Genomic DNA, 27,751 nt, shown 5'->3' on the forward strand with positions numbered 1-27,751 from the left:
CAAGTACTCCGAGAACCCGCCGTGCCCAGTGAGTACTTGCGTGAGGTGCATGTTTATGCTCTCTGACTTTATAAATTTCTGGGCTATGTAGACGTCGGGCAGAAATATTTTTGTACCGGATGCGGTGGATCCCTCCGTGTACCTCCGATTCCATTCATGGAGAGTGTCCTCTCGGATTTGTCTCTTCATGAATGAGACCGGGCATTGATCGTACACTGGTTTAGTTTTCAAGTGTAGCGCGGCGTATTTCGCGAGCTCATCCGCCCTCTCATTTCCTGCTATCCCCACATGGGCCTTCACCCAGTATAGCGAGATTGTTTTCCCTGCTTGTGTTGCCTGGCTTATGTTATTTCCGGCGCGTCCCAGTTCGAGTGTGGTCGGAGGGCGGAGGATCCAATCTCGGCGGTCCGTGCTGGAGTCATGGTCCAGGCGGCTGGCCTATCCTTCGGCTGGTCGCAGGACCGTCGAAGCGTTTCGTCCGGTCCTTCTGGATTGGGTGAATCTTGACAGAGGAAGTCCCACTTTCCGGCTCACTCAAGTGCTTCATGGTTACTTCGGCGAGCTACTGCACCGGATCGGAGCCGAGCCGACGGCAGAGTGCCACCATTGTGGTTGCGACTTGACACGGCGGAGTATATGCTCGTCGTCTACCCCGCATCGGAGGGGTGGCGCCATGACTTCGTCGCAAAAATAGGAAACGACTTATCGTTGCTGAGTGTTGTGGCATCGATACTCGGCGGCGTCAAGTCGTGGAAGGCAATCGACTTCTGCGAGTGCACCATCTCGCAGAAGGAGATGGCGGGTTGCGCGAGAGACGCACAGGCCCGCCGCCGTCGAGCGGAGGCCAGGGAGACGGAGGTCGCATAAGCCCTTGCCCTCTACGTGCTTCGGGCCCCCTTCACATGTTGGTCTGGGGGCCGGCGAGCAGGGCTTAGGAAGACGACGTGTAAGCTGCTCTGCACTCGTTTTACGCAAGAACACCCGGTTGATGGAAGGCAGGCTATCCTTGACCCACTCTGATTCTGACCCAGCGGGGTATTCCGTGGACATCCTACTCTAACCGGCGCCATTAAGGCGGGCTTCGGATAGCCTGCCGACCGAGAGGGCTGGTGGTCGTGGCGCCGACGACCGCTGGTCCGGCGTCCCTAGGGGGAGGGTGATGGGAGAGATGTGCTCCGCACTAAGCGCTTCACTTTCCCCGCTTTGCCTTTTCATGAGTTCTGTCTCAAGCGAGGCTCAGACGTGGACTGTTGAGCGATAGGTTTTAGTCAATTCGACTCCGATATATTTTGGTAAGGGGGTTACTGCGTTACTAAATTACCAATCGTTCATAATTGTTGCATAATTTCATTGAATTTTTTTTATTCAAGTTATTATTATATTTCTTTGAATACTGTATAAACTATTATTATCTTGTATGTATATGTGTATATATGTATTTACACTTATGTATTTTTGGGTATGTATTTGTAATGCAATATAAATTTCAATGCACCTACCGTTATTTACTCTTCACTACCTTTGGTTGACTGGCAGAGAACGCCTTAGGCATTAAGTCCGCCAATGTAAATTTTACATGAAGTGTATTAAATATATAGTTATAAAAAATTAATAATTTCGATACCTTTTTATAACTTAAATAGATGGACAAGCTCACGGCCTACCCCTCGCCGCCACCCACCTTGAGACAGGAGTTCTGAGTCTGAGTTTTTACAGTAAAACAGTATTTGCTGAGTACGTATTTCATTGGAAAAATCGGTACCTGCTACTGGGTTCGAACAAAGGCACATTCGCTTCGCTCAGTACGAATCCAATGGACCTCTTATTCTATAGGTCGCGAAGACTTCAAGATGATAAGCTCTGTTAAGTAAAGGAAATAAAAATATGAAAACCTGAGTTCAGGCAATAGCGATCCAATGCAAAGACAAGTGCTCTTTGTAATAAATGTTATTCATTTTAATGAAATAATTTAATGAACAACAACAAAGTCAATCAAGTATTCAAATTAATTCAAGAAAAGTGTAAAGTAACATTCGAAATTTAAAACTCGTATGGCTAATAAAAACTTAAAAGTCTACATGAAATAGATATTATTTTGACAGCAATAACTGTTTTTGAACTTTTGCCAACGCAGGCGTGCGGTAAATATGCTGCACCAGGACAGTTCACTTAAAAGTTTTGAATTTAAATAGTTTCTAGACACGATAATATGCTTCCTTACACTAGATTTTTCATTTTAGACGGAGACTAGGTGCTTTTGGTCGGTCCCGAAGAAAAGTTACGCAGTTAGACATTTCAGTGTAAGGTTTTTGTATTCATACGGCACTTGTATTGTTTTTGCTTGTTCTCTCTTTCGTCAAATTTTATAAATTATATGCCAAATATCTAAACTTAGAATAATTTTACGGTATAAATTAAAATTTTCCGTCCGTATCTCAATTGCGTTAATCTTAACATTAAAATTAAACAATTTTGATGCACTTGTGTGTAAAATATAGAAGTATCCAAAAAATAAGGGGATAAACATATTATACAGTATTGAGAGGTGAAACGATATTTGGTTTAAATGACATTTTTCCAACTTTACAGGAAAGCCGTTTAAAGTTTAAAATTTGGAAAAAATATCATAACAAAAAAACTTGTTCCGCTATATGAATGGAGTAAACTTAATTGAAGTTTAATTAAAAGCATCGAAGTGTTAATGCTAATACCAAATAAAAAATAACGATTACTAATTTTCACGTCCAATTTAAACTTATTTTGTAATTTCTTGTTAATTTTGAATTTCCATTTTAAGAATTTAACCCAAATTGCTTTATATTTTCTTACGTCCTAATCGAATTTCCCACCAGGTAATGACATTTTCCTTATTCGAACCCTTCTCAATAATCGTCAGAGGGTTTTTACGAATTTTTAATCTACTATTTCACGTCGTTGACACGACAATTATTTATTTATCAATGATCCGAAATGAAGTTGTGCCTGACTGCTGGTTACTAATGAGTGCCAGCTTTAGTTATTTGCGTGCAACCAGTATTACGCAGAATGATATTAGATTTTAGATTTTAATTTTAATCTTCAACGATGGTTGAAGAAAGTATGTAATAAATATTTGTTATTTTTCCTATACCTAAATACTTGCAGATTATTTGTATCTTATTAATATAACTAGTCAGGTCATAAGTATTGTCACACAGTAAAAACTTTTCTTTTAGAATGCTGGCCACAAAAAAGTTTATTGAATTCGAATTTCGAATTGTTCATGAAAATAAAAATGTATACTTTTAGAATTTTCACTCATTTTTAAATATGGAGTGGACGCTTAAAGAAGACCGTGTTGCAGTTATTGCGTTGCATCGTTGCGGTTACGCGCCAATTCAAATTTTTAACATAGTGAAAAAATTGAATATAACCAAAAGATTCGTTTATCGTACCATCAAACGATACAATGAAGACTCTAGTGTAGATGACAGGTCAAGAAGTGGTCGCCCTCGGTCTGTTAGGACTCCAGCAATGATAAAAGCTGTGAAGGCGCGAATTCAAAGAAATCCCAAACGTAAGCAGAAACTGTTGGCCCTTCAGATGGGGTTAAGACGAACCACGGTGAAAAGGGTGTTAAATGAAGACTTAGGGCTTCGGGCATATCGAATAAAAACAGGACATCGTTTGAATGCTTGTCTAATGGACCTGAGACTGAAGAGATGCCGCGCTTTGTTGAAGCGGTACGCGGGAAAAAAATATCGGGAAATTCTTTTTTCGGATGAAAAATTTTTTACCGTAGAAGAGAGCTACAACAAACAAAATGATAAGGTGTACGCACACAGTAGTGAAGAAGCGAGCAACCGTATTCCGCGTGTCCAACGAGGTCATTTTCCATCCTCGCTCATGGTATGGTTGGGAGTTTCTTATTGGGGCTTAACAGAGGTACATTTTTGTGAGAAAGGTGTAAAAACGAATGCAGCTGTGTATCAAAATACAGTCCTGACGAACCTTGTGGAACCTGTTTCTCATACCATGTTCAATAACAGGCACTGGGTATTCCAACAAGATTCGGCGCCAGCTCATAGAGCGAAGAGCACACAGGACTGGCTGGCGGCGCGTGAAATCGACTTCATCCGGCACGAAGACTGGCCCTCCTCCAGTCCAGATTTGAATCCGTTAGATTACAAGATATTGCAACACTTGGAGGAAAAGGCGTGCAAAGCCTCATCCTAATTTGGAGTCACTCAAGACATCCTTGATTAAGGCAGCCGCCGATATTGACATGGACCTCGTTCGTGCTGCGGTAGACGACTGGCCGCGCAGATTGAAGGCCTGTATTCAAAATCACGGAGGTTATTTTGAATAAACTTTAGTGTCATAAGAATCTATGTTTTGTTAAGTTCATTTTGGTATATGAATGGTTAGATAATGAATAAACTTGTTTCAATTATTTTACATTAAACATGTGACAGAATTTATGACCTGACTAGGTATAATAATCAACTGGAATGTCCAGTATGACAATCAAATATAGTTCTTTAAACGAAACATTCATGATAAATATGAATTGTTAAAACTCGGTTACCTTCTAGACATTTTGTACTTAATTTATCCTGAACTGTTGAACACGTAATACATTCAGTTGAAAACAAAACACTAAATAGAGCTAGATGCAGAAAAACCCTGATAACTTGATAAATTAAGGGTTAACTGTATTTTGATAATAGCTAGTCAATCGTCAAGTAAAATGTCTAAATTCCAAATCTAGGCTTGTTCAGATTGAGCTGAGTGAGTTATCACCCTCGGCTCTTTGTCGCTAATGTGTTTCATTTATCATCCCTGTTCTGACATTATTGGATTTTTCTCTTTCACATGCAAGCTTTATCAAAAGCAGCTGCAAGGATTTCAATTTTCGTCAAAATAGCTTTTGTGATAAATAGACTATTAAAATGTTTTGTTATGGAACAATACTGTTTCTCCAACAATATATTTCCTATCTTATGTTTGAAAATTTTTTCCAGCCACTTCCATAGCTTATCATCAAAACCCACTTTCGTACTGATGATAGCACACACTGAGCCACTGACCAATTTTAATTGCAAAAAAAACTTCATTCCGATTCCTTTGAGCTAGTGCCCTCAGATCTTAGTTCACGAAATACGAAATCAAATCATGGTGCGCCAATGATATTTAGTAAATGCGGAGCAAGGAAACCTAAGTCAAAAAGGAATATCCTAAAATTACATCGCTTTGTTTCAAAATCTCCCTAGATTGAGGGGAAGAAATGATAAAAGAATGGCAACAAATCCGCAAACTTGTTCTGAGTATTTGAAGGCAGATTAACAGCTTAGATTCACCAATCTGACTCTCAGTAGATCACTCAATTATTTCTGTGCTACTCTAAAATGCAAGGCAACTTTGAAAGCCACGTCGCTTATTTTGCTCCCAACTTCCATAAATCCGATAGGAAGGTTTTCCTAAATTTGTAAGCATTTTAGGTATTTTAAAACAGAAAACAACTTTTTAAGGATACGTAAAAATCGTGATCAAATTGGAGATAAAAAGCAATAAGATATATTCCTATTATTATTATTATTATTTTTATTTGGCTTGTTCATAATTTCACAAATTCATAGCAATTTCAACAAGCTACAGATCTCTCATGAATCGTCTGTAACGTCTTCAGATACTTTCATAGATCATACATGTAAACATAGCTATAACTATTCTTCTTAGGAATGATCAGCGAAATGTACAGTCGAACTTAATTATAGAAGATAGCATTCACGTTGCGAGTGCAAGTGGATCACGGAGCCATTACTATGGTAATATTAACCTTAGGCCACTGTGGCGTTGGCACGCTTATTTTAATTGCTATTTCATTTTAATGCAACACGAAATTCAGACTTTTCTGTTTGTGGTTATTATTCTTATAAAAATATATTTCAATATGGAACTTGTTTGACGTGTGTATAATATGTTTGAGTGCTCGTAATTATAAAATTTTGTGGTGATTTATCACCGAAAAGAAATGTATAAAAATAAATTTTGGGCAATATCATATAATTACTGATACAGGAGAACCACAATATTTATATGATTTCTCAAGAGCGGAGTCAAATGATAATGAAATTAATACTGTGTTATTCAAACTTTCGTGACTTAAGTAAGATTAGGAAGCCATTCATTAATACGCTTTTATTAGCTTCAGACGTATGCATGTCAGTGTGTAACGGAATCTTTCAACATGGTTTAGAACCCTTTCAAAACGTCGGATTAACTCGAAATTTGGCATACTTATTAAGAATCGATGACAATTCAATATTTAAAAAAAAAAATATAAATTGAAATTCAACTAAAAAATGAAAAATTAATAATAGTTTAAAAAAAAAATTAAAAAAAATACGCTTTTATAGAAAATCCAACGAAAAAATAGATGCTTTTTTACAATAAAATCATTTTTTTTACACTATTTTTAATTCAAGTTTACTAAAATTTATTTTCTATTTTTTAGTTGGATTTTCTATAAAAGCGTATTTTTGAAACAAATTTTTTGGATGTATCTATGTTCAGCAAGTGGCAGCCTTTATGCACATACCTAAAGCCTTTGTATTCTTCGCTGATATTAATCATCTACGACTATCAATATCCAAAGTCAAACCTAATTCAATTTAATTTGGAAGCTACTTCCAGAAGTTCGAGCTTCACTTGAAACAACCCATACTCAACTATTCCGTTTGACTCGTATTTGCTCCTTATTCATTAATGTCAATATTGGTTCGGCAAGCACTTCCAGCTCTGTACCGCGGTTTGCATTAGAATTTGTATGTGACCTATGAATATGTATGACATGATTTGGTTAAAATATAAGTTGTTTGATAGATTTTTGTTTGTAATTTTTGGTGCTACTCTAACACAGAGCCCAATATCTCAAGGGATGTGTTTCCAAAATTTTTTTTTGGCTTTGCTGTAACGTCTATCAATATTGTGAAATGTCTATATATCATATTTTTCGATTTAATATCCCTATAGTAGATCTAAATGTACTCTATCTTTAAGTTTTATTGTAGTAATCGTATGTTTGATAAAGTTATTCAGTAATAATATTTATAATAATATAAAAAAAGTAATTATATGTATAGAAAAGGTCAGAGCAGCCGATACAAACAATTGTATCCGCTGTTTCAACCTTCAAACCGAACGAGGAATAATATTTACTCGTCGAGTTTAATATCTACAATTACAAATATTTATTAAAAAGCTATGTTTCAATAACTACGATCATTAAAACGTCGATGTCATTTTGCATCGTTTTTATTGTACTTCTATATCTAATTTATTGCATATAATTCGAGTCGAGTTGCATATTCATACGTAGATAATCCAGTTCTAGTCTATTTAAATATATATATATACTTATAGATCGTTTCGGATACCTGACATTTTTCATGCTCACGGACGGCTAAGGCGTTTACTATGCTAACCACAGTCAATTTTTTTTTTAAACTATTTCTTATCACACAGAAAAAACAAGCAGTATCTAACGGGCTAGTAGCGCTTATGACTTGGGTTTTCATTTTTACGATAAGAGCATCTAACGTCCGAAGCTTAATAGTTAAATGAAAATAATAAAAGCGAGGCAAAAACGTAAAAATATTTATTATAAAATATTATCGCCTATTTCTGCCGTGAAGCAGTAATGCGTTTCGGTTTGAAGGGTGGGGCAGCCGTTGTAACTATACTGAGACCTTAGAACTGATATCTCAAGGTGGGTGGCGCATTTACGTTGTAGATGTCTATGGGCTCCAGTAACCACTTAACACAAGGTGGGCTGTGAGCTCGTCCACCCATCTAAGCAATAAAAAAAAATTGTTTTAATTTTGTCTACATCTCGCGAAAACCGAAAAAAATACAAATCCGTTAAAACACTGTCGATAAGCCCGAGGTCATTAATCATTTAGAACCGATTCGTCTGTGAAGAAACTTCGAAGCCCTCTGTATTTGTATTGTATGATCCGAACGTGCTCTATGGTGGTCAAAGGAATCGCTCGTGGTGATCGAGTTATCTACATTATTTATCATTTTCTCTTGTACAGATCCTGTAAAAGGATCCGTTTATTTCAACTGAATACAAATAGTTGAAGACACAAAATGGCTCGTCCACTGCGAAGAAGAACTAGACGGGGTGTCAGAACAAACACGGGCTTTTGAAGTTGATATTTCGAACGGTTCTTACGAGTATCTTGGAAAGCAAAATGAAGCAAACATACGTATTTACCCCTTTATTCTTTTCTATTCAAAGTACATATTGAAACATATTATTATCGTACTTTATTATAAACTAATAATTTACTAACGCTATCAAACGCTAATTTTAATATTTGATGTTGATGAAAGCGCTTATTAGTAAAACTAACCTAACCTAGTGTTTTATTGTTGTTCATTATTATGCTATGAACTTACCGCAATAACAAACGTATACAAAGATGAAGGAAGAATATTATCTGTAAGTTATATGTATTAAGATATTACTTCGAGACTTGTGGATAAATGCTACCAAAACTACGTTCCTTTACATACAATTGACAGATAACAGTGGAGTTCTAAGAGTGGAGATTTAAGCAAATACCGCTCGACCACCCGGGATAACACAATTTTCTATAGAGTTATTTAATTTTTCCGTAGACAGGTGAATTAGTTCTTGACCCACCTTTTTTATGCTAGGATATCCTTTACTGATACCCGGTCGAGGGGTTAGCCAGCCGGGTTATGTTGGACTCCGGTGCCTCACTGGAAGAAGAGGGAGAAGAGGAAGACTGAAGTCCTCCTCCTCCTTCAATTCCTTTCAGGATACTATGCCTGGAAAAAGGCGCACGAGGCACCCGCCCTGCTTTTTACTGGTGGTAGGACCTCTTGTGAGTCCTATTTCTGCAGTGAAGCAGTAATGCGTTTCGGTTTGAAGGGTGGAGCAACCGTTGTAACTATACTGAGACCTTAGAGCTTGTATCCCAAGATGGGTGGCGCATTTACGTTGTAGATGTCCATGGGCTCCAGTAACCACTTGACACCAGGTGGACTGTGAGCTCGTCCACGCATCTAAGCAATAAAAAAAAAACGACTACCGACTAAGCTCCATCGTGCTACCGTATAGACCGGCGAACCACACCGGCTAGACGAAACCTAAGGTACCGCATAGTGCGCGCCAAAAGAGTTCATGACCCACCCGGTGTAGTAGTTATCGGAACCCATAAATATCAAAGCGTGAATGTCGTCAGCCACCTTCAGACATGAGGTCTGAATCCGCAAGTAAATCAGGACAAATTACTACTTCGTACTACGTAGAGTGGTACCTGTGCATATTATATAGGTGGTGTTTTTTTTTTATTGCTTAGATGGGTGGACGAGCTCACAGCCCACCTATTGTTAAGTGGTTACTGGAGCCCATAGACATCTACAACGTACATGTGCCACACACCTTGAGATATAAATTCTACGGTCTCAGTATAGTCACAACGGCTGCCCCACCCTTCAAACCGAAACGCATTACTGCTTCACGGCGGAAATAGGCAGGGCGGTGGTACCTACCCGTGCGGACTCACACGAGGTCCTACCACCAGTATTGTTATAATAAGGTGATTTCGAATAGTTTAAATGTTTTTCTTTTGTATGTTCCAGACAACATCCGAGAACTCAACTGTTTTACAAGGTGCTTGCCCATGTTTCGACGATCGAAAGTACAATTGACTTAACATGGTGGGGATACACTTTCCCGAAGTACGTGGGCTGGTTTTACCATCTGCAGCGTAATGTCGTCCGGGTGTTCGGCAAATGTGTGGTCATATCGCAGATACTTTTTATTATATTGAACTACCAAACGATAGATAAGTCGGTATTCATCATTGCAATCACAATAACACCGCTGGGAGCGCTTGTTGGGGTAAAAAAACTTTGTAATAACTTATTAACGACGTCTACTGATACTTTATAATTAGATTCGAATTCAATAATATTATGTAAATATAATATAAAAACACGCGAGTAAATAATTTGGAAAAAAAACAACATAATTTTCCTTTTTAATGATTAAACACCAGCGCATTATTAGTAGAGCTATTCAAATGGTGTTTTAAGTTAAAAAAATAATATTAATAATAAAAATGTAATAATCACTATTTAGTTAAAGCGATAATTTCTTATTGAAAAAAAGTGACAAGTATAACAGCATATTATGTACTATAATTGTTAGTATTTTGAGCCCGCACGGGTAGGCCTTCCTTGCTCCCTTGAGCAGTAATGGATTCTAATTTGAAGAGCGGGATAGCCGTTATGCTATATGACCTTAGACAGAGAGATAAGACTTGACCACGTGCTTCAAGATCAGCAGTGGAAGTCACGTTGTGAGATTTTTGAGATGTATCCCTCTATTAAATAAAAAAAGAGAAATTTCAAAGAGAATCATGATCTCTTTAACAAATTTTGTGATACGGAAATATACAGTGCTCATATTATAAACTTTAATTTCAAGTTTAAAGTTAATAACCTTTTAAAGCTTAGTGTTATGATTTAGATCAAAGCTGAATCAGCAAAAGCTGAATGCTACGTCAATTTAATGAAGAATTTCATGGATAACGTTCACATACACAGTATTTATCGTAAAAACGAAAACAATGAATTCGTAAAAAAGGTAAATTTTTCAATATTTTTTAGGTGTTTTTTTTTTTTATTACAACAGAATATTGCATAAAACATAAGCACTTTTATATAATTTACAAAAAAATCGTTACCATACCCCGCCGTACCGTGCCAAGTCGTGCCGTGCCGTACCACGACATACCGCACCGTATCACCCCATACCGTACCGTATCACGCCGTATCGTACCATACCGTTCCCTGCCATTCTGTAACGTACCGTACCATACTGCATTACTATACTACCTTTATTATAAGTGAATATTGGTGGGTCAGTCATCGAGCTTAAGCTGTAATAACCAAGGCTATAATTAGAAGTAGTGAGAAACATTTGTTTGCTCCTGACATCGTACCTGCAGTTTTCAATCTACCAGTGATCATTGCATTTGAAACTCATTTAATGTGAAAGTCGTGGAATGAACCCTTTAAGTATTAGTGTTTATAATGCAGATAGATAAAATATTCCATAATGTACTTCTTTTTCTGACTCAGTATAATCCATAGCTATTACATTTCCACTGGAATCTCGGGATCCTTTACTGAAGATTACGAAATTGTTTGTTTTCATTTTACAGAAAGTAATACAAATCGAACGAGTGTCACGCTTCACTGCGTATTTCCTCGTAATTTTGATAGCGATCAATTGTCTATCTTGGATGCTGAAACCCACCTTGCACAACATAAAACATTTCGAGGAAATCATGAACAAGTCCATGGAATTCCAATACTATATTTATTTTTGGACGCCATTGGATTATAAATACAATTTGAGGGACTACATAATAATACACACGTTGTGTATATACTTGGGCGCGACTGCTGTAACGGTTATTGTGACATTCGATATATTTAACTTCATTGCAGTTTTCCATGTAGTTGCGCACATCCAAATATTGAAAAACAATGTAAAATCGAACTGGTCGGATGATTTCAATGAAAGCGAGAAAAAGGGGTATTTGGTGAGCATACTGGAATATCACGCGTATATAATAAGGTAATTATTTTAAGATTAAGATAATAAAAAATATATATTCTTCAAATGGAAAACGATTACACGACGCATATGATTGATGATTACGAGTCACCTCCGCACTTAAACGTTAATAAAGCCAATATCAAAACCAAATCTCATCTTACTCTTTATCTTTTTTCTTACTATCATGCATCTACGAAAAACGACGAAAGTTATGAAGAAATATATAAGAAATACATCATAATATCGAGCTAGTTTTCTTTTAGTAAAGTACCTATTGTGGATGGGTATTTGGATATATAAATTGATATTTGAGGATTGTACGATGCATAGATAGATTCAGCTCAGGAACTAGATAGTACGGTTACCGGAGACGATAGACATGATAAAGGGAACGCTGCCAATCAACTAGATCCATATTTCAATTGTATAACTGTTTCGCAAAAAAATAGGCAGAATGACTGTACCACGATATAACCAAAAATTAAGGAAATTATTATTTTTGCGGAATTTAATTTCAATACACAATAATGTCGTGGAAGGCATTTTTGAAGACATCCATAATGTATTTTTTTTAAGAAAAATTGGTATCCGCCTGAAGAATTTGAGCACAGGCGTGGTCACATCACTAGATGGAAGTGCATCAGGAATCTTACTCTTAAAGCTACGAATGTATTTGACAACACTATGCATGACATAAGTTTTATAAGGAATAAAATTCGATGAATTAAAAAAGTTTCTTCTCGAGATTAATTGGCCGCTAGTTAAGGCATCGTATATTTTATTTAATCATTTTTATTTATCGTTTCTTTCACAGAATTTTCGGTGAAGTGCAGTCAGCGTTTGGGTTAAACGTAGCATCGAATTATCTTCAGAACTTAATTGAGGATGGCTTGTTTTTGTATCAAATCATGAACGGGGTAAAACGACTATTTTCGCTACATAATATCTTGATGACTTAAAATTACGATTTTGGCTATTAGGAAATATTCTGCTATATTTGAATGTTGAAATTCAATTACAATGCACATCACAGTTTTAGAACATATCGTAGGCCCGTCGGTTGTCGATCGGTGGAGGCATGCTGCGCGTAGTCTGGCGTATGCCAAATGGAGAGAGCGCTTGCTGGAGGAGCTCGGCGGAACTTCGGCCACTCGTCAGCGCACGCTCGAGGCACTGGTGTCTGTGCTGGAGGCATGATCGGACCGGCGACACGATGAGCTCTCCCTTCGCCTCACCCAGGTCCTTTCGGGGCATGGATGCTTCGGGAGGTATCTGTGGAGAGTCTGCGGAAGGGAGCCACATTCGGGCTGCCACCAGTACGGGCACCCGGAGGATGACACTCAGCACGCGTTAGAAACGTGCCCACGGTGGGAGCACCCGCGGCGAAACCTCGTCGCGGTGTTGGGGCAGGACCTCTCTTCTGGCTGTCGTCGCCCGTATGGTAGAGGACCAGAGTTCGTGGGAGGCCATGGCCGGGTTCTGTGACTTGGTCATGGCGCTTCGTGAGGCTGAGGAGCGCGAAAGAGAATGGGATCCCTCTTCGGCTCCTCAGCGCAGAAGGCGGAGTGGACGGCGCGTGCGAGAGACCGCCGCTCAGCCCTCGTAGGGACTATCGAGTGCCGGGTGCGGGGGCGCCCGGCACTCGACTGTTAGTCCGGTGGTGAAGCGGTGCAAGATGGCTCCTGTGCGCCACTCACGGTGTGTCTCCCGAGACGAGGTTCTTCGGGATTTTCCCGGGGATGAGATCCCGTCTTAACATTAGTACGGGTACCGGCTAAGGCGAGACTTTCGGCGTGCACCGCGGTACCGTAAGTTTCGTGTAGTCAGTGTAGTAGTAGCTCGATAGGGTTTAGTCGGTAGTCGTTCTGCGGGGCAAGTGCTTCGCGCGCCTTTTTCAAGGCGTAGTCTCCTGTGAGAAATTGGGGGAGGTGAAGGACCTCGGCCCTTCTTCCTCTCAGGAGGCGCCGGAGTCCGACATAACCCGGTCCGTAACTCCCCTCGACCAGGTATCCGTAAATGGATTCCCCAGCGTTAAAAAAAAAAGCCCGTCCTAACAGTTACTACAGTAATATTTTCTGTTTCTAATAGCTTCGAAAATTCCAGCGAATGTATCATTGCTGAGAGTTTATAGGCTTTTGAATTAAAGGGCAACCATGAATATACCTTGGTTGTTTTAATGAAATATTATAAAACTGTTCACGTAGTTAAAATAATTTGGCTGCATAATTTATTGTATTTACTGAAACTAACGATTTCAGGAAAAAGAAAATGTTTTGATGTACGGCTTAATGATACTTTTATATTTAGGAGGTTTGATTTTTCTATCCATTGTGCTGGAGGAAATACGTCGTCAGGTTTGTATGATTTATCAATTTGTTTATATTTTCTATTACCTTGTCATAAATCATAAAAAATTATGGTAATAATAATAGAGTTTGAAATCATTATCATCATAATAGAGTGAAACGACGTGGCCTAAATGACTAGATGCCCAACGGCAGCCTTGTATCTATGCGGGAGTTCAAAATCTAGAGAAGCGCAACAATTTTTCACTGGTATATACCAAATTTGTGCTTACGAACGAGTGCTTTGTCATATCCTAGTCGCCTCCGCAGTGGTCCGCCAGCTAATGCAAATATTACGCCAACTTAAGCTCGAAAAGTCCTAACCGTGAGAGTGGCGTAGGTGCAGCCATAGTTGCATTGCGCCGAATGATCACCATTGGCTCTATACGATAGCTTTATAGAGGGTCATCATCCACACCAGCTTCACATAGAGTAGATGCATCGTCAAGCCAGGTTAGATTATCGGTATTGAAAAAAAGCTGGCCTAATGTATCAGCCGTGTCAAAAATTCACGGTATCAGGTCAACGAAATTAGCGAGAAAGATCGAATATTGAATATGAGGTTGAAGTACTTCAATTGTACCCGGATAATAATGCGGGCGCCTCATACCACGATATGAGCATTGCCAGTTGGAGCTCTTCGAAACCTGTGAAATAACAAGGCTTGGTATTAGAACGCCCTTCAAGACCCGATCTTTTAATCCAACCGCCGACAAGTTTGTCTCTAGCAGTTGCTAGTCTTGCAAAAATTTGATGTCATATCACAAAGTCGATGACATAATTTACACTTTGATATCTATGTCTTTCAGCAAACAGTCAACAAACGGTGACATCTCTGATGTATATGAAAACTGTAATCACTCACAATCACGTGGGTCATGTATTTGGTTGCTAACCTATCAAAAAAATAAGCTACGAATCTATGTTATTCTATGTATTGTATTATATGTCTCACGTAAAGTAAAAGAATAATGTATCTATAGATCGTCCTAAAAAGACTTGGATGGAGTGTGTGAAAGAGGATATGCGAGAGATGAGTGCGCGTGCAGAGACGAGACGTATCATAGACCTGCGCTAATCCCACATAGGAGGATTAGGGCAAGTAGAAGAAGAAGAATACTCTTTAGATGTATAACCGATTACTTTAAAAATATTTCTTATCCAGTTTTTTTGGAGATAGCATGTTTTTTACAGAATTACGACTTATGTGAATATGTATACGCGTTGCCTTGGGAGGGCATGTCACTTGAAAATCAAAAAATCTTTGTAGTTTTTCTGCAACGAACCCAGCCGGATCTTGAGTTTGAGACTGTCTGCGGCATGAAGGCTGGAGTGAAGCCTGCGTTCTCTGTAAGTTTAGAAATACTAATCGATCAATTGTATAGAATAATCTTTATCTAATAAAATTAAATCACTGATGATAAAATAGAGGACATGGATGGATGGTAGAATAAGATCATAACTACTATGAATGCACCGAAAATCACCGGTAAGCCCGTTTATCACGTTTACTTACGTCACGAAGTGGTAATTCCTTCGGCTTTGAAGTAAACGGCAAAAGCCGTTATTCGATACAATGTAACTATTTACAAAGTGTGCTTAAAATTTACGGCCCATTTCGTGCTACAGTCATCAAAACGTAAGCGTCGCGAACCGCCTTGGGATTTGAGCTCGAAGTTTAAAATTCTATTCTATTTTTTTTTAAATAGATGGGTATACAAACTCTTGCCTATCTGATATTAAGTTGTATCAGAACCCACTGCCACCACCCACTTTGAGTCATGCGTTCTAAGTCCCAATATTGCAGTACAACGCCTGCACCGCCCTTCAAACTGAAACGCATTACTGCCTTACACTAGAAATAGGCATGGCGATAATACCCACGTGAATACACATGACGCCCTACCTCTAGTAAAACAGCTGCCTACTCTTCAAACAGGAACTCATTACTCAATCGTGGCAAAAATAGGTAGGATAGTCGTACATACTCCTGTGGTTTTATCTTACCACCAATTGATTGTTAGTATTTATTTCCTGCAAAGCGTTGCTGCAAAAATAGTTATAGGATTGAGGTAAGTATCGATTAGCACTTATACAATTTACCAATACGGTTCAGAAATATAAAGCTATGCAAATAAATAACAAAAAATAATCCATTGTTTTGTATGAAATATAAAATCGGCATTAGCAGTTCAAAATCCAAATTAAACTTTTTCTAATTCTCAATGGTTCATTAGTTCAATCCCCTTTGTGCAATTTCAGATTAAAGACAATGAATTTTGTTTACTGTTTTCAGATAGTTAAATCTATGTTCTCTTACTACGTGATGATAAATTCAAGATTTTAAAGATAACGGAAAAGGAATGTTGAACAACAACAAAAAAACGTATTTTCTTTATTCAGCAATTAAGGTATTATGATTTGTTTTGTCGACGTTATTTAGTTTTTGGAAGCGTAACGCAATAAGTGGAAAGGTACGAAATAATAAAACTAAAACAACAAACACAGGATTTAACGGTAAACATAGTTTTAATTATGTAAATTGTGAAACAGTTTGAGGGAACTAACGGAACTGCTCTCAAGTTCGGAAGTATATATTTTAATTCATCATCATCATCATCATGTCCACTGTTAGATATAAACCACTACCGATGTGCGCCACTGAGCATATTTTGGAACGAAGTTCCTTATGGGACGATGCGGAGGGGTACCCTAACCGGGAAAAAACGTCCGTAACGTAAGATTTTTATTAGTTTTTTTTTTTTTTTATGATTGAAAAATTACTGATGGCCCGGAGGCCTTTCCAGTTTCACCAGGACAGGTGGGCGAGCAAAGGCTCAGCTAGGAGGGGTGGGATTTGCTAACAGCTACCCGAGCGCCTCCGAAGGAGACCTAACAGCTCAAGAACAGCTGCTTCGCGAATGAATCTACTACCGGATCGGAATCGCGACCCGCTGAGAAGATCCGGCGAGAAACTCAGCGAGCTGATTCATGGGTTAGGTTGCACGGCGAACTCTTTGTCGAGTTCGACGAGTACGGTTACCGGGGTCCCTAAGCCTGCTCCTAGTGTTAGAGCTGAAGGCGTCTAATGCAAAGGTTATTGGATCTGATGGATCCGTGAGGACGTGTCTAGGGCGTCGACGGTGACTGACTCCTGCGTGATCAGGATTCGGGGAGTAGTCAGCGGCGGCAACGATAAGGCGATTATCATGACGCATAGCCTTATCGAAGTACCGTTCCGACGCTGACTTCATGTATTTCTGGATAGATTCGAGGCCCAGGTCGTCGTGCAGGTCAACGTTCCTCACGAACCACGGAGCTCCGACGGCTAACCTGCAAAAGCGGGATTGTAGAGATTGGAGGGTGTCTATATGTGTGCAGGCCGCGTGAGCGAACACCACACTCGCGTAAGTCATGACGGGCCCTATGCAAGTTTTGTAAAGTGTCACCTTGTTCCGAAGGGACATTTTACTCCGCTTACAGATCATGGGGTAGAGTCTACCGAGAATAAACGCGGCACGGTCACGGACTGATTTTATATGCGGGCGGAATGTCATCGATGCATCCAGGGTAACGCCCAGGTACTTGACCTTCCTGGCCCAGGGTATGGGTTGTCTAAAGAGAGTAATCGGGGGTGTGAGATTCCTCTTCCTAATCCGGGAGGAAATCCGTGTGGAGCTTCCCCTCTGAAATAGCACCGCAGTACTTTTCGCTGGGTTGATGTCTATGCGCCATTTTCGGAACCACTGTCCTAGGGCTAGGGCTGCGGTCTGAAGCTTCTTCGCGATTAGGGACTTGTTTCTACTGGAATAGTAAACAGTCGTGTCGTCGGCGAATAAAGCTAAATGGGTCGGCGGCGACCGGGGAATATCGTTAACGAATAAGCTAAATAGGAGGGGTGAGAGGACAGAGCCTTGCGGGACTCCAGCTGTGAGAGGTCGTGGGGAGGAGCAGGTTCCCTCGACTCGATATCGAAAAGAGCGGTTCGACAAGAAGTCCCGTATGATGAGCACGAGACTATCCGGCACGCCCATGTTGAATAGTTTGAAAATCAAACCGTTGTGCCAGACTTTGTCGAACGCTTTTGCGACGTCGAAGAAGAGAGCTCCCGTGTATAACGGTTTTGGTCGATTAAACCCCACAAGAATGTGCTCCGTGAGGCGGTGCACCTGTTGAACGCATGAGTGATTTGTACGGAATCCGAATTGTTCATCGATGAAAATGCCCTTGGATGAGACGAAGTCTCTGAGGCGTTTGTAGAGCAGACGCTCATATAGTTTGCCTAGAGACATGAGGAGGCTAATTGGGCGGTAGCTCGTCGGATTATTTTTTGGTTTACCGGGTTTATGTATGCCGATAACGTCCGCTTCTTTCCACACCGTGGGAAAGATACAGTTCGCCATAGCGGCATTGAAAATAGATGCCAACATCACGATGAGTTGGACGGGTAGAAGTTTAATAACGCGGTTGGATATACCGTCGGAACCGGGAGCCTTGCGAGGACGTAGGTCTTTGATCAAGTCTTTAACTTCCATCGGGGTGACGGGTGGTAACGCATCCGAGGGTGGCAAGGAGACTCTGCGTTCTACCTCACTGTCTACTAATTCTACATGAACAGGGTCCACGGATTTAGTGCTGGGCGTGCACTGGGTTTGCAATGTATCGGCCAGCAGCTCTGCTTTTTCGTCATCATCAAACGCCGCGAGTCGGCCTGAGGGGCCTACGAGGGGGGGCATAGTTACTACCGTATCCGATTTGAGAGTACGATTTTTATTAGTAATACACACAGTGCACGACTTAACTTTGTAATAACGTACAAATTAATAATGCACACAGTGTACGACTTAACTTTGTAATAACGTACAAAAATAACATATTTTTTTATCATTCATTGACCACGATCTCAGAGCGTTCGTTTGCGCAATACACTAACTCTTATACAAGCAACTGTGAATGAAATGTATCACAATAATATTAAGTTCGCACGTTACCGAATAACCGTGGGTTGTTGCGAAACCTCTAGTTTTAATTTCTCTATACCTCGAATAGAACCTAAAATTAATATTTTTATAATAAGGAACTTCGTTTCTATCCGGTGTCCCACGACACCACACACCTTTTTTCCCTCTTCATCTAAAATTGGTGATGTACTCGAGACTTGGCTATATGTTATGTTGGGCACGAGTTCAAAGCAATCGGTTTAGAACCCCTAATTTGAATATTCCCCTCAGAGGCGGGAGCTCGTATGGAGAAGAAAGATCCAGCCTAGCCTTTCTTCAGTTTACTACGTCAGCGTTAACGAAAATATTAATTTTCAAAGAGCACAGAAACCTATTTTTTTCGTAAACTTTTTTCTTCTTGTTTTTTCAGACTGGCAATCGGCTTCTTGTGATGCTGTTGTTGCTAGCGTTAACTTTACTTATACTTCAATTATTGTAAACTACGCATAGGTATATGTTATCTTCAATGAGAAATGAAATGAAGCGAAATGAAATCAAATTAATTTATTTGAAATAGTAATTGATTGGGATGAAATTGAGTGAAATCAAATGGAACAAAACGAGATAGTTCGATATAAATAAAGTTCTAGTAAAATATTTTGAAATCTTCAGACACTTCAGTGTAATTTTCCGAAGAACCCGAGAAGCATCGTCCATCAATTTTATTTAATTTTGCCACATTTTTCACAGATATTAAACAGTCAACCACCATTATTACACGTTTAAACCTAAAAAAATACTTAACTAATCAACTAAAATGTCTCACACGGACAACGTAGCTCATGAAAAGTTGCTGATCGCCTGCTTAGATTTTCCAGGACCATTTTCTTCGGGGTCTACTAATTTCAAAGGTGATACATTTTGCGTGAACCGTAAAAAAAACCAAAAACCATTATTTTCTATAAATAAATTTCGTTTACGGGAGCGGTATACTGTTTTTTTTTTATTCGCTATCAACATTTTTTTTTGTATCTTAGACTTTTATATTATATAGGCAATATTTGATATACATTTTTTTAACTGTATATATTTAAGCTCATCCCTCACATCGTTCACAATGTTACTGTATTAATGAACAATTGTCTTAAATTTAATCTTGAATTTATTAATGTCAAAACGATAGCTATATCTACGCTCAAATCATGTCTGCGAATTATCTGATATTTTGAAAATACAATTTACTAGCCGCATAATTAATAGAAATTAACGATATTATTCGAAATATAAAAGTAATCTGTGACCACGGAAACTAACAATGAGGTAATGTCCAATGAATTGGGGAAACGTGCGATACACTCATGCGATTTAACTGTTGTAAATCATGTCATTGTGCACAATTCAATACACTATTAAACTCAGATCTAAATGCTTTAATTCTCTTAATTCATATATAGCACTCACTTGTTTTTATTGAAATGTGGAACAAATAATCGAAATTGTTATTTCAAGCAAAACTGAAATGAAATTCACACTAAAATATTCTTGGCATTAATATACTATATCGTTATACTATTGTAAATTTGAATAGTTTAATAATTCATTGTATGTTTAAGAAAAAGCTTTCAAATATCAATTTAATTAAATATCTCCTTCACTATAAAGTGTTTTTTTATCGGTTTGGAAAAAAGTGAGCGGTACTCCATTTACAAGGCGTTAAAATCCATAGCTATAAATAGGTAAAGTGATTAGTGTACTGAAATGTAACATGACTACGCCGACATTCAAATCTTGCAGGTATTAACCAAATTTCTTCATAAGTTTTGCAACTGCAGCGGTGGCTCTAGATATAGATAAAGCTAGATAGCTCTAGATATAGATATAGCTAGATAGCTCTAGATATAGATATAGCTAGGTGAATCCGACAAAAACGAAAATTAATCCTACAACCCTTACTTGATACATGCTCAAGGTGCGTGGTTCTATCCATTTAACACCACGGATGCGAGCTTCTTTACCTAGCTAGAGCATAAAAAACAACCCAAAAAAGGGACGTGGGAACGCGCGGTGCGGCCTAATTGTACCTTTTTTTTTTTTTTTTTTTTTTTTTTTTTTTTTTTTTTTTTTTTTTTTTTTTTTTTTTTTTTTTTTTTTTTTTTTTTTTTTTTTTTTTAACGCTGGGGAATCCATTTACGGATACCCGGTCCGGGGGGGTAACGAACCGGGTTATGTCGGACTCCGGCGCCTCCTGAGAGGAAGAGGGGGACGAGAAGGTCCTCCACCTCCCCGAATTCCTCGCAAGAGACTACGCCTTGAAAAAGGCGCGCGAAGCACTTGCCCCGCAGAACGACTACCGACTAAACCCCATCGAGCTCCACCACACCGGCTACACCAGACATACGGTACCGCAGTGCGCGCCGAAAGTCTGCCTTCGCCGGTACCCGTCCTGATGATAAGACGGGATTTCATCTCCGGGAAAATCCCGAAGGACGTAATTTCGGGAGATACACCGTGGGCGGCGCACAGGAGCCACCTTGCACCGCCCCACCACCGGACCGACAGTCGAGTACCGGGCGCCCCCGCACCCGCCACCTGATAGTCCCTACGGGGGCTGAGCGGGAGCTTCACGCCCGCGCCGGCCATCCCGCCTTCTGCGCTGAGGTGCTGAAGAGGGATCCCACTCCCTTTCACGCTCCTCAGCCTCACGGGACGCCATTACCAGGTCACAAAACCTGGCCATGGCCTCCCACGAGCCCTGATCCTCTAACATGCGGGCGACGACAGCCCGCAGGGAGAGGTTTCTCCCCAGCACCGCGACGAGATCTCGCCGCGAGTGCTCCCAACGCGGGCACGTTTCGAGCGCGTGCTGCGCGTCATCGTCCGGGTGCCCGCACTGGTGGCAGCCCGGGTGTGGCTCTCTCCTGCAGACCTTCCACAGGTACCTCCCGAAACAGCCATGTCCCGAGAGGACCTGCGCAAGGTGAAAGGAGAGTACGCCGTGACGCCGATCCGACCATGCCTCCAGCACGGGCACCAGGGCCTCGAGGGTGCGCCGGCGGGTGGCCGAAGTTTGGCCAAGTTCTTTCAGCAATCGCTCTCTCCACTTAGCGTATGCTACATGACGCGCAGCACGCTTCCACCGACCGACAGCCGACGGGCCGGGCGACCGCCCCCGACTCAAGGCCTGCGCCTTACGCCGATATACCGCAGCCAAGATTTCGGCCTCGAGGTCCCAGGGTAGGGATCCGGCGAGAGCGCAGGCCACATCTTGAGAGATGGTGCGGTACCCCCTGATGACCCTCACCGCAAGCGCCCGCTGAGCTCTATGCAGCAGAGCCGCGTTTCTCGCGGAGAGTGCGGGCGACCACATGGGAGCACCATACAGGGCCATACTGCGCACCACCCCAAGGTACAGTCGCCGAGTACCGGCGCTGCATCCTCCGACGTTGGGAAGAAGACGGGTCAGCGCACCTGCCGCCCCCATGAGCCTCGGAACCAGCGCTTTAAAATGGTGGTCGAATCTCCATTTGCTGTCCAGCACGAGGCCCAAATACTTGAGCTTCGGCTGGACAGCAATGGTGACACCCCCGACTACGAGATTCGCGCCCTGAGGTGGCCCTTTCCGAGCTGAGTGGAAGCACACTGCTTCGGATTTTTGGAGGGCCACCTCTAGGCCGAGTCTCTTTATTCGTCTTACCACAGTTGCCACTGCAGCCACAACCAGGACGGCTGCTGACCGGTAGTCGTCTCCGCGAGCCGTCACCAGCGTGTCGTCAGCGTAGCAAACCACTTCGACGCCAGGCAGGTTAGCCCCGCGGAGGACCCAGTCAAAGCCTATATTCCAAAGGAGTGGACCCAGTACCGACCCTTGTGGAACCCCACGCGACACTGTTTTTCGTCCCCACCCACTCCGCTCGGGGAAGATCACCGCCCGCCCTGAGAGATAATCCTCAATCAAATTACGGAGACCGGTGGGGACGCGGTGAAACCGTAATGACTCCACGATCGTGCTCCAGGGGATCGTGTTGAAAGCGTTGGCAATATCAATCGATACAGCCAACAGTACACCTCCCCCAGAGCACGCCTGGTCGGAAAGATCGCGGACCCGTAAGACCGCGTCCACGGTCGACCGACCTCTCCGGAAGCCATATTGGTTGGACGCGAGATCCGGCCCAATGTTCTCCAGGTGCTGAACAAGACGCCCGGCAACCACACGCTCAAGGAGCTTACCGGCCTCGTCCAACACTACTATCGGGCGATACCGGCCTAATTGTACCTACGTTTTGTCATGTCACTACACAGGATACTGGAGGCAGTTGATAGTGTTTCACTTTGTCCTTTTCGATCAGCGGACTACAAAGTCCGAATATATAGTACCGCCGAATCAACAAAAAAGGAATTTTCCCACTCACACTCGTCTGCCTCAATCTTCAAGGTCTCATTGTTATGAAATACAAAGTGTAAAAACTCGTCCATTTAAGCCTTATTAGTCAAAACGATAAGTGGTTTAATAAGTCTCACTCGCCAGTCTTCAAGCCTTATAAAAATAAGTTAATAGATAAAATAAAAGATCCGCTTGGAAGGATACACGAATACACAAGAGACAAAATCTTCGGATTTTGTATGTATAAACAATAAAAGTTCACCTTAATGTATTATTCTATCTGTGTACGATATGTTTGATGTTTGCCTGTAACGATCCCAGAACGTATTTACGCAAAAAAGTAAGTGTCGGCAGATTGGAACGAGGTTCATTAGAGTGGTCCCGTACGAGCCTATAGAAGTTAATCCAGTTAGGAAAATTAGGCTGCAGTACCTACACGGACAGCTGGACCGACCGCAAACAAATTGGACCTTAGCTAACATACCAGCCTAAAGTTTTACTGTCAAATACGGGTCCCAACGATAAGTGCTTACCGAATTAGTACTTATAACCTACCTTTACATAGTGGCCAACTCAAACAAAATACACTCAAATAACAAATTCTAGGCCGTCATAATAACATAAAATGCAAATACATAGAATGAAGAAACTCTCTTGAAACTTCATAAAGGCATTCGTAGCTCATTGGAAATTCAGTCAAGTGAACTGATTACAGGACAAATTACGATACAAAGAACTTTTGAGAACTTTTTTTTTGTTTCTTTTTAAAACTAATTATGAGTTGTGGAAATACTACTATTTTAGAAAGCAAATTCTATAATTATCCGAGATTAAATACAACTAGTAACTTAAGCAAGTACAAATAGTAACTAATTACATACAAACCGAGGAATGCCATGGAAAACGTAACCGCGTCGCACGAGACTGCTAAAACAGCACATTAGCTGATTGTTAAATAAATTATGTTTTACATTGTGTGGAGATAAGATTTTTAAAGAATTAGAATTAGAAGCCTTCATATTAAATAATCTTTTTCATTTTTTTTGTTAGACGGGTGCACGATCCGGCGGTTCTTCTGGTGTTAAGTGGTTTCCGAAGCTCATCAGACCACTGAGTTTCTCGCCGGATCTTCTCAGTGGATCGCATATCCGATCCGTTGGTAGATTTTGCGAAGCACTGCTCTTGCTAGGGTTAGTGTTAGCAACACTTCCGGTTTGAGTCCCAAGAGCTCACCTAGGGTTAGGGTTACGCTGTCATAGTCTCTCAAGGCTATCAAATTAGGTAGGAAAAAAAGGAGCTCATAGATATCACAAAATGAAAGCCGCCACTCACCTTGAAGCTTGAGGCTTATGTCTCAATAGTATAGCTATGAAAAGAAGTTCTGTAAGTTTGTTTATTATTACATGACGTGATTCGTTCATCGCCTCGCATCGTGAACATGAGGCAATCATGTATTTCGCTACAAAAAATGTTACCTGTCTGCGGGATTCAAACACCGTTATACATAGTTGCATCAGTCTATGCGAGTGAACCGAGCGTCTTATCCTTTTAGGCCATGACGACTTCACACACACTCTTCTTAGGGGTTTAACAGTAAAATAAACGAAACAAAAAATAGTGTAGGATTTTTTTATTTCATTCTTTGTTGATACATAAAAATATAACACTAGAACAATACAAACATATTGTTGTATCTGTTACAAAGGGGAAATAGTTCATTATTTCGTAGGGTGACATCGCTCCTGGCCACGCGTCGAGATAAGAGTAAAATGTGCTAATAAACGACGATCATGTGGCTTTTATTGCAAAACATTATAGCAATTGTGAACTAATCTGTTGGCGCCAGGACCGTTTGGACGTTGGATTATTCTAGAAAATGTTTATTTTTTTTATGCCTACCAAGCCAAGCACGAATCCAGGTTTGAACGATAGGTCGCTATTTTCATACCCATACTTTTCCTTTGTATTATTCTAAGCTTTTCTCATACCAGTACTATTTCTTCAGTATTTTTTATTTATTTCTTAAGTTAGTAACTTTAGAAAAATGGTCTTATATTAGTTATGACACCGTGGACCGTACCATAATAGCGAATAGTATATTGGTATCTGCCCATGTAAGCTTATGCTAGTACTGGCATAAAAGTTGTGGGTATTGGTGGTCAAAATTTGATAGCGGAAGAATCTTTTTTCATTGGCAACGGAAACGTATTGGCTATTTCATTACAGAAAAGATAGGGTCGTGATGCCTATTCGGGCGCTAACATCGTCTCCCGCTATCAGAAAAGTAGCTAAGAAGAAGATACTGTTGCTACTACCGGTCACCGTCCTCGTCAAACCCGTCGCTTGCGACGAAAGGCTCCACGAGCGAATTAACCAATAGACACAGCCCACTGAGTTTCTCGCCGTATCTTCTCAGTGGGTCGCGTTTCCGATCCGGTGGTAGATTCTGTGAATCACTGCTCTTGCTAGGGCCCGTGTTAGGCAACACTCCGGTTTGAGCCTCGTGAGCTCACCTACATGTTAGGGCATGTTAGGGCACCTACATTAGGGTAGGAAAAAAAAGTTGCTACTATGAGTTACATGGCCAGTGTCTCGTAATTCTATTGTCTGATGAATGCACAAGTCAATTATCATAAACCTCATAAATAAATAGCCAATGATTGAATTTCAAACGAAGTCGTTTAGCCTTTTGATGCCGTTGACCAGTGCTAAGTTTTTGTTCGGTTTTAAGCAAATCTGTGTGATTTCACCACTAAGTCGTGAGGTGCTATCTAATTTGCAGCTATGCAGGTAGAACTTTCTGTATCACCTATTACAAACATAAACTTATTGAATGGCCGTGATTGATTATGGCACTCACAACTGCACTGATTGCAGCTGTACGTTTTTATCCCAATCAAATCTTAGGAGACATTTGTTCGCCAAAGAAACTCCCTTGAGTATTTGCAGTTTGCGAATTCTGTCCAAACAAATGGTCATTGTGATTTTTTGCGTTGGTTAATGGACTTTATTTATTACCCATTTTGTAGGGGGGTAATTAATTCAGGACCACAGTTACCATGTCCGACCTACGAGCTCATTTATAGGATTGTTTCTACGAGAATCAGTTTTTTTGTGAATTACTGGTGGCCTGGAAGCCTTTCCAGTTTCACTAGGACAGGTCGACGAGCAATGGCTCAGCCAGAAGGATTTACTAACTGCTGCCCGAGTGACTCCAAAAGAGGTTAGGTTAGGTTGCACGTCGAACTCTGTGCCGAGTTCGACGAGTACAGTTACCGGGGTCCCTAAACCTGATATAAGTGTTAGAGCTAAAAGCGTCTGATGCAAGGGTTATTGGATCTGATGGATTCGTAAGGGCGCCGACAGTGATTGGCTCCTGCGTGATCAGGATTCTGGGAATAATAGTCAGCGGCGGCAACTATAAGGCGATTATTATAGCGCATAGCCTTTTCGAAGTACCGTTCCGACGTTGACTTTATGTTTCTGCGGATCGATTCGAGGCCCAGGTTATCGTGTATGTAGACGTTTCTCACAAACTACGGAGCTCCGACGGCTAGCCTGCAAAAGTGGGATTGTAGGCATTGGAGGGTATCTATGCGTGTGCAAGCCGCGTCATCGAACACCACACTCGCATAAGTCATTACGGGTCTTATGCAAGTTTTATAAAGCGCCACCTTATTCCGAAGGGACATTTTACTCTGCTTACAGATCATGGGATAGAGTCTGCCGAGAATAAGCGCGGCACGGTCGCGAACTGATTTTATATGTGGGTGGAATGTCATAGTCTATGCATCCAGAGAGACTCCCAGATACTTGATCTTCCTGTTCAAGGGTACGGGTTGGCCGAAAAGGTATCTTGATCTGCGGACCTGTGAATGTTTGCTCTTGATCCAATGAAGGGTGCCAGTGGATCAAGGGCAAAATTATTTAGCGCACGTATCCCTGGTAATAATACCTACACGGTAATTCCAAATTTAAGCTTGTAGTTCATTACTGTGGCCATTAAAGAATTGCAGAACAAAATTACTTTCTAAAAGTATTTTTTATATGCTACTTTTTGTACTGCAATAAAAGTGATAAGCGTTGCGATCTTTTTTGCGATCAAAAAAGGTATCTGCGAATTTCGTTCTTCGAACAAATCGAAATTTGCAGACATCACAAACGACACCTTTAACACCTTAAGGTGGATACGAGTAATCCTATTTCGTGAGGATTTCGGCAAACAACACGTATTTACTCGACTCTGAATAAGATCGATTCGCACTAGCGCAGATTTAATAAGGTCGTAGACGCTTTGACGTTTCTATTACAGGATATTGGCATTGACATGGCACAGCGTATTCCGTATTCTAAACTGTTTTCGGTAGTTGATGTTCAATGTTTTTAACTTTTTAAAGTTTTTCAGGTCGAAACAGCGTCTTTTGGGCCGCCATACTAC

At 40.8% G+C, this 27,751-nt stretch overlaps 1 protein-coding gene across 4 annotated transcripts; it reads left to right on the top strand.

Moving 5' to 3' along the window:
• Positions 1-8,349: 8,349 nt before the first annotated feature.
• Positions 8,350-20,583, top strand: Or-6 (olfactory receptor 6). Of its 4 annotated transcripts, none has more exons than XR_016323979.1 (9): positions 8,350-8,488; positions 9,658-9,919; positions 10,550-10,666; positions 11,247-11,665; positions 12,462-12,564; positions 13,906-14,001; positions 15,187-15,342; positions 16,289-16,403; positions 19,363-20,583. XR_016323979.1 is itself a non-coding variant. In XM_089731826.1 (9 exons), the coding sequence occupies exons 1-8, from the start codon at positions 8,469-8,471 to the stop codon at positions 16,337-16,339; spliced, it is 1,224 nt and encodes a 407-aa protein (XP_089587952.1). In that variant the 5' UTR covers positions 8,350-8,468; the 3' UTR covers positions 19,361-20,583. The 4 variants fall into 4 exon arrangements, 2 of the variants coding, with proteins under 2 accessions (XP_089587952.1, XP_089587951.1); XR_016323980.1 differs by having other exon boundaries at positions 19,683-20,583; XM_089731826.1 differs by having other exon boundaries at positions 16,289-16,339; positions 19,361-20,583.
• Positions 20,584-27,751: the final 7,168 nt, after the last annotated feature.

This window comes from Bombyx mandarina, chromosome 12, assembly GCF_030267445.1.
Source record: "Bombyx mandarina strain Sakado chromosome 12, ASM3026744v2".
In the NCBI taxonomy this organism is placed as follows: Eukaryota; Metazoa; Arthropoda; class Insecta; order Lepidoptera; family Bombycidae; genus Bombyx; species Bombyx mandarina.

What these genes read in the sequence shown, in the direction of transcription:
- Or-6 (XM_089731825.1), top strand. Translation starts at nt 8,469, where the DNA reads ATGAAGGAAGAATATTATCT. An exon ending in CGCTGGGAGCGCTTGTTGGG is followed by an intron (nt 9,920 to 10,549) that starts GTAAAAAAACTT and finishes GTTATGATTTAG; the next exon opens with ATCAAAGCTGAATCAGCAAA. An exon ending in ACAATGAATTCGTAAAAAAG is followed by an intron (nt 10,667 to 11,246) that starts GTAAATTTTTCA and finishes TTCATTTTACAG; the next exon opens with AAAGTAATACAAATCGAACG.